The sequence below is a fragment of the Salvelinus sp. IW2-2015 genome, unplaced genomic scaffold, assembly GCF_002910315.2.
Source record: "Salvelinus sp. IW2-2015 unplaced genomic scaffold, ASM291031v2 Un_scaffold1571, whole genome shotgun sequence".
Taxonomy (NCBI): Eukaryota; Metazoa; Chordata; class Actinopteri; order Salmoniformes; family Salmonidae; genus Salvelinus; species Salvelinus sp. IW2-2015.
In genome coordinates this window covers 125167-132666 of record NW_019942999.1, presented here as the reverse complement: position 1 = coordinate 132666, position 7500 = coordinate 125167, and the positions used below count along the sequence as shown (strand labels likewise).

The following is a 7500-nucleotide window of genomic DNA, read 5'->3' as shown; positions in this document are numbered from 1 at the left end:
TAGTGCTGCTGCTCTACTCTAACCCTCTCAGATGGATCCAGCCTGTCCGTCAGTATAGCACAACCTTCCCCAGGGCCAGTCAGGACAGGGATGCAACAGACACTCAGATTGGAGGAAAGAATTGGACTGTTATAGCTAGTTAAATTACATTGAAATGTGGAAATGTGGAATGTAGAATTGCATGTAGTTTGTTATCAGTGGATCATATCTATTTTATTCCCTGCTATTTTCATGCCACTAAAAAGCCTTTAAAGCTTTGTCAGAGGAAGAATGTGATCCATTGACTGCATGTAGATCCCTCTTGTGGACATTTAAGAGAATGGTGGGAAGAATCAAATTGATGCTGCCCTACTGTACTAACGTAGTGATTTTCCTTCTTGAGACTGATTATTCCAGGACGTGTCTTAAGGTGTCTCAATATGTCTGCACAAATATCTCAAGACATGTATATGGCTGAGTATGAAGTGTTGCATAGCTGAGTTTATCACGCCCCAATGCCGACATCCAAAGAAACAGTCTGTTTGTGTTTGTTGCGTGTAGCATGTACTGTACAGAATGTGTGTTATTCTTCATGTGTAATTAGTGTCCTGTGTACTTCCAGGTTGTGGGCTGAACTATCACAAGCGCTGTGTCTTCAAGATCCCCAACAACTGCAGTGGGGTGAGGAAGAGACGTCTGTCCAACGTGTCCCCGCCGGGCCCCTCGCTCTCAGTCCCCCGGCCCCTCCCTGGTCCCACCGAACATGCTGTGGTCGTCCTGGAGGAGGTAAGACCTGCGCTTCCATTGGTGGAGAGAGATGTCCTGTGGTAAAGATACATTCTGTACAATGTAAAGAGCTTTGAGACCCAGTGAAAGGGGCTATGTAAATGCATTTCCTTATAAAGTTACACCCTTGCACAGTTTATTGCTTACAAAGTGAAAATGGTGTCCCTCAACGTCCCTTATGAATGTACTGTAGGGTTTTAATCTACAGTAGAGTTACTAACCAGTTCTAATCAGTTACTTTCTTATATGTTCAATGTGATTGTAGTCTAACTGTTATTCTGATTGAGACACATTTGTCAGATGGCAAAACATCAACTACTAGGTCATGTCTTGTTGTTTCTTATCAATTGTCTAAGTTCGTCTGCCAAATCTCTTGAAATATCTTATTGTGAAACACGACAGCAAATTGAATTTAATAAACTAGGATTATGAAACTTGTTTGTATGAGGCTAGCTGGATGGAGGCTAGCTGGATGGAATATTCTCAATGGTGACCAGTGCTTATGAAAGGTCAATGCAAATTCAGTTAGACTAATGAAATGAAACACTTGTTAATTCTAGCCCATGTTTGTGTGTTTTGTACTGTGTGGCTGTCTCTTTCATTGAACGGACCCGCCATCCCTCCCCTCCTTCCCTCTTGCTATGTCCGTCCTTCCTTTTTTCATCTTTCCCTCACTCCCCCTTCCCTTGGTTCACATACTTGTTCCATCTGCCCCTCCTTCCCTCTCTCCTTTCTTCCTTCCTTCCTTCCACCTCCTCCTCTCCTTCCCTCTGTCCCCTGCAGCAGCGCTCCCACCAGGAGGCAGGGAAGAGGATCCTGTCGTGGAGTGGCCGGCCCATCTGGATGGAGAAGATGGTGCTGGGGCGAGTCAAGGTGCCTCACACCTTCGCCATCCACACCTACACCCGGCCAACCATCTGTCAGTACTGCAAACGGCTGCTCAAGGGCCTGTTCCGCCAGGGCATGCAGTGCAAAGGTAAGATCCGACCTTCCTTTGTCTCTGTATATCTGTATATCCCTCTGTCATTATCTGCCTAGACCGCTTTACCTTACTGTCGCTAGACCTACAAATTGTGCTATTAAATCAATGTTTTCTATACTTTCTTTTCAGATTGTAAATTCAATTGCCATAAGCGGTGTGCATCAAAGGTACCAAGAGACTGCTTGGGCGAGGTTTCCTTCAATGGAGGTACTTTCTGTTTACCTCTTTTATTTCACATTGATATCATGCCCATGTCATGAGTCATACAGTAGCTGAGTAGCACATCTGTCGTTGTGTGTGTCCACAGAGCCTGCCAGCCCGGGACCTGACTCTGACAGTACCATGGAGGTGGATAGTAGTGATGTGGAGAGCACCAGAGGACTACTGGATGACTCTGAGGAACCTTCAACCCCAGAACACAAGATGTTCTACATAGACTCTCCTTTCCTGGACCGCGAGAAGGACGAGGAGCCGATCAAGACCATCAGGTATTTACGTTAACTTATAGAGTAATAGTTGTGTACACAAAGACAGTTGAAGTTGGAAGTTTACATACACTTAGGTTGGAGTCATTAAAACACGTTTTTCAACCACTCCACAAATTTCTTGTTAACTATCTATAGTTTTGGCAAGTCGGTTAGGACGTCTACTTTGTGCATGACACAAGTAATTTTTCCAACAATTGTTTACAGACAGATTATTTCACTTATAATTAATTCACTGTATCACAATTCCAGTGGGTCAGAAGTTTACATACACTAAGTTGACTGTGCCCTTAAACAGCTTGGAAAATTCCAGAAAATTATGTCATGGCTTTAGAAGCTTCTGATAGGCTAATTRACAGGCGGCAGGTAGCCTAGGGGTTAGAGCGTTGGACTAGTAACCGAATCCCCGAGCTGACAAGGTACAAATCTGTCGTTCTGCCCCTGAACAAGGCAGTTAACCCACTGTTCCTAGGCCGTCATTGAAAATAAGAATTTGTTCTTAACTGACTTGCCTAGTAAAAAAAAAAAATAAAAAAAAAAAAATTGAGTCAATTGGAGGTGTACCAGTGAATGTATTTCAAGGCCTACCTTCAAACTCAGTGCCTCTTTGCTTGACATCATGGGAAAATCAAAAGAAATCAGCCAAGACCTCAGAAAAAGAATTGGAGACCTCCACAAGTCTGGTTCATCCTTGGGAGCAATTTCCAAATGCCTGAAGGTACCACGTTCATCTGTACAAACAATAGTACGCAAGTATAAACACAATGGGACCACGCAGCCATCATACCGCTCAGGAAGGAGACGCGCTCTGTCTCCTAGAGATGAACGTAATTTGGTGAGAAAAATGCAAATCAATCCCAAGACAAGAGCAAAGGACTTTGTGAAGATGCTGGAGGAAACAGGTACAAAAGTATCTATATCCACAGTAAAACGAGTCCTATATTGACATAACCTGAAAGGCCGCTCAGCAAGGAAGAAGCCACTGCTCCAAAACCGCCATTAAAAAGGCAGACTACGGTTTGCAACTGCACATGGGGACAAAGATCGTACTTTTTGGAGAATGTCCTCTAGTCTGATGAAACAAAAATAGAACTGTTTGGCCATAATGACCATTGTTATGTTAGGAGGAAAAAGGGGGAGGCTTGCAAGCCGAAGAACACCATCCCAATCGTGAAGCACGGGGGTGGCAGCATCATGTTGTGGGGGTGCTTTGCTGCAGGAGGGACTGGTGCACTTTACAAAATAGATGGCATCATGAGGGAGGAAMATTATGTGGATATATTGAAGCAACATCTCAAGACATCARTCAGAAAGTTAAAGCTTGGTCGCAAATGGGTCTTCCAAATGAACAATGACCCCAAGCATACTTCCAAAGTTGTGACAAAATGGTTTAAGGACAACCTCAATCCTATAGAATATTTGTGGGCAGAACTGAAAAAGCGTGTGTGAGCAAGGAGGCCTATAAACCTGACTCAGTTACACCAGCTCTGTCAGGAGGAATGGGCCAAATTCACCCAACTTTTTATGGGAAGCTTGTGGAAAGCTTCCCGAAATGTTTGACCCTCGTTAAACAATTTAAAGGCAATACACTCAATTAGTATTTGGTAGCATGTAAACTTCTGACCCACTGGGAATGTGATGAAAGAAATAAAAGCTGAAATAAATCATTCTCTCTACTATTATTTTGACATTTCACATTCTTAAAATAAAGTGGTGATCCTAACTGACCTAAAACAGGGAATTTTTTCTTGGATTAAATGTCAGGAATTGTGAAAAACTGAGTTTAAATATATTTGGCTAAGGTGTATGTAAAGTTCCGACTTCAACTGTATCTATCTAACTTCTTCCTTGCATCCTTTCCATTGTTGCTCAGGTCCAGTTTGCTGCTAAGTACTTTGTGACAAATGTTTTAATAAACATTTCTGTGTGTGTGTGTGTGTCCAGCCCATCCACCAGCAGTAACATCCCTCTGATGCGGGTGGTCCAGTCCATCAAACAGACCAAGAGGAGGAGCTCCACCATGGTGAGGGAGGGCTGGATGGTCCACTACACCAGCAGAGACAACCTGAGGAAGAGACACTACTGGAGGCTGGACACCAAGAGCCTCAGCCTGTTCCAGAACGACACTGGAGCCAAGTTTTATAAGGTGAGAGAGCAAGATAGCGGTAAGATGGTGCCGGAGAAGAAGGCAGACATTTTACGTGCCACCAACCGATTGTGTTTTTTGTTTGTTGATTTGCRTTGTTTGTAACATATTTTTTTACTTATTTTGTACATAAAGTTGTTGCTACCATCTCTTATGACCGAAAATAACTTCTGGACATCAGGACTGCGATTACTCACCACGGACTGGCAGAATACTTTTTTTCCTTTAACGAGTCTGACGAGGCCGACGCGAACGATATACTGCTTTCTCGGGAACAGGCCCGGATCCCCGTGATTTGCGTGAAGAGGAGGCAGAGAAAAAGGGGCCGGAGGGCGGGCTGCCTTCTAAGAATTCGTAGGCGATCGAATAAACCCCCACTTCCTTCCATTCTGCTAGCAAACGGGCAATCTTTGGACAATAAAATAGATGACCTACGGGGAAGATTAAACTACCAACGGGACATTCAAAACTGTAATATCTAATGCTTCACGGAGACATGGCTGAACGATGACACTATCAACATACAGCTGGCTGGTTATACGCTGCACCGGCAGGATAGAACAGCGGCGTCTGGTAAGACAAGGGGAGGCGGGCTATGTATATTTGTAAGTAACAGCTGGTGCACGATATCTAAGGAAGTCTCAAGCTATTGCTCGCTTGAGGTAGAGTATCTCATGATAAACTGTAGACCACACTACCTACCTTGAGAGTTTTCATCTGTATTTTTCATAGCTGTTGACATACCACCACAGTCAGAGACTGGCACTAAGACAGCATTGAATGAGCTGTATTCCGCCATAAGCAAACAAGAAAACGCTCACCCAGAGGCGGCACTCCTAGTAACCGGGGACCTTAATGCAGGGAAACTTAAATCCGTTTTACCAAATTTCTATCTGCATGTTAAATGTAAAACCAGAGGGGGAAAAAACTCTGGACCACCTTTACTCCACACACAGAGACGCATTCAAAGCTCTCCCTCGCCCTATATTTGGCAAATCTGACCATAATTCTATCCTCCTGATTCCTGCTTACAAGCAAAAATTAAAGCAGGAAGCACCAGTGACTAGATCAATAAAAAGTGGTCAGATGAAGCAGRYGCWAAGCTACAGGACTGTTTTGCTAGCACAGACTGGAATATGTTCCGGGATTCCTCCGATGGCATTGAGGAGTACACCACATCAGTCATTGGCTTCATCAATAAGTGCATCGATGACGTCGTCCCCACAGTGACCGTACGTACATACCCCAACCAGAAACCATGGATTACAGGCAACATCCACACTGAGCTAAAAGTTAGAGCTGCCGCATTCAAGGAGCGGGACTCTAACCCGGAAGCTTACAAGAAATCCCGCAATGCCCTCCAACGAACCATCAAACAGGGAAAGTGTCAGTACAGGACTAAGATCGAATCGTACTACACTCATCGGATGTGGCAGAGCTTGCAAACCATTACAGACTACAAAGGGAAGCACAACCAAGAGCTGCCCAGTGATACGAGCCTACAAGACGAGCTAAACTACTTCTATGCTCGCTTCGAGGTAAATAACACTGAAACATGCATGAGAGCACCGGCTCTTCTGGAAGACTGTGTGATCACACTCTCCGCAGCCGATGTGAGTAAGATCTTTAAACAGGTCAATATTCACAAGGCCGCAGGGCCAGACGGATTACCAGGACGTGTATTGCGAGCATGTGCTGACCAACTGGCAAGTGTCTTCGCTGACATTTTCAAACTTTCCCTGTCCGAGTCTGTAATACACACGTTTTAAGCAGACCACCATAGTGCCTGTGCCCAAGAACACTAAGGTAACCTGCCTAAATGACTACCGACCCGTAGCACTCACGTCTGTAGCCATGAAGTGCTTTGAAAGGCTGGTCATGGCTCACATCAACACCATTATCCCAGAAACCCTAGACCCACTCCAATTTGCATATCGCCCCAACAGATCCACAAATGATGCAATCTCTATTGCACTCCACACTGCACTTTCCCACCTGGTCAAAAGGAACACCTATGTGAGAATGCTATTCATTGACTACAGCTCAGTGTTCAACACCATAGTGCCCTCAAAGCTCATCAATAAGCTAAGGACCCTGGGACTAAACACCTCCCTCTGCAACTGGATCCTGGACTTCCTGATAGGCCGCCCCCAGGTGGTAAGGGGAGGTAAAAACACATCCACCACGCTGATCCTCAACACAGGGGCCCCTCAGGGGTGTGTGCTCAGTCCCCTCTTGTACTCCTTGTTCACTCATGACTGCACGGCCAGGCACGACTCCAACACCATCATTAAGTGTGCCGATGACATAACAGTGGTAGGCCTGATCACCGACAACAACGAGACAGCCTATAGGAAATAGGTCAGAGACCTGGCCGTGTGGTGCCAGGACAACAACCTCTCCCACAACGTGATCAAGACAAAGGAGATGATTGTGGATTACAGGAAAAAGAGGACCGAGCATGCCCCCATTCTCATCAACGGGACTGCAGTGGAGCAGGTTGAGAGCTTCAAGTTCCTTGGTGTCCACATCACCAACAAACTAACATGGTCCAAGCACACCAAGACAGTCGTGAAGAGGGCACGACAAAACCTATTCCCCCTCAGGAGACTGAAAAGATTTGGCATAGGTCTTCAGATCCTCAAAAGGTTCTACAGCTGCACCATCGAGAGCATCCTGACTGGTTGCACCACTGCCTGGTATGGCAACTACTCGGCCTCCGACTGCAAAGCACTACAGAGGGTAGTACAAATGGCCCAGTACATCACTGGGGCCAAGCATCCTGCCATCCAGGACCTCTGTACCAGGTGGTGTCAGAAGAAGGCCCTAAAAATTGTCAAAGACTCCAGCCACCCTAGTCATAGACTGTTCTCTGCTACCGCACGGCAAGCAGGTACCGGAGTGCCAAGTCTAGGTCCAAGAGGCTTCTAAACAGCTTCTACCCCCAAGCCATAAGAATCTTGAACACCTATTCAAATGGCTACCCAGACTATTTGCATTGCCCCCCCCCCCTCTTTTGCACAGCTGCWACACTCTGTTATTATCATGTATGCATAGTCACTTTAATAACTCTACCTACATGTACGTATTACCTCAACTAACCGGTGCCCCCGCACATGGAC

General features: G+C 45.5%; 1 protein-coding gene across 1 annotated transcript in view; it reads left to right on the top strand.

Moving 5' to 3' along the window:
* LOC112071289 (serine/threonine-protein kinase D3-like) overlaps positions 1-7500 on the top strand; it is a 71223-nt gene that overhangs the window by 53058 nt on the left and 10665 nt on the right. The window contains exons 6-10 of the mRNA XM_024138756.2: positions 602-765; positions 1549-1741; positions 1877-1954; positions 2055-2235; positions 4177-4378. Coding sequence (XP_023994524.1) covers positions 602-765; positions 1549-1741; positions 1877-1954; positions 2055-2235; positions 4177-4378 — 818 coding nt within the window. The remainder of the gene's footprint in view (positions 1-601; positions 766-1548; positions 1742-1876; positions 1955-2054; positions 2236-4176; positions 4379-7500) is intronic.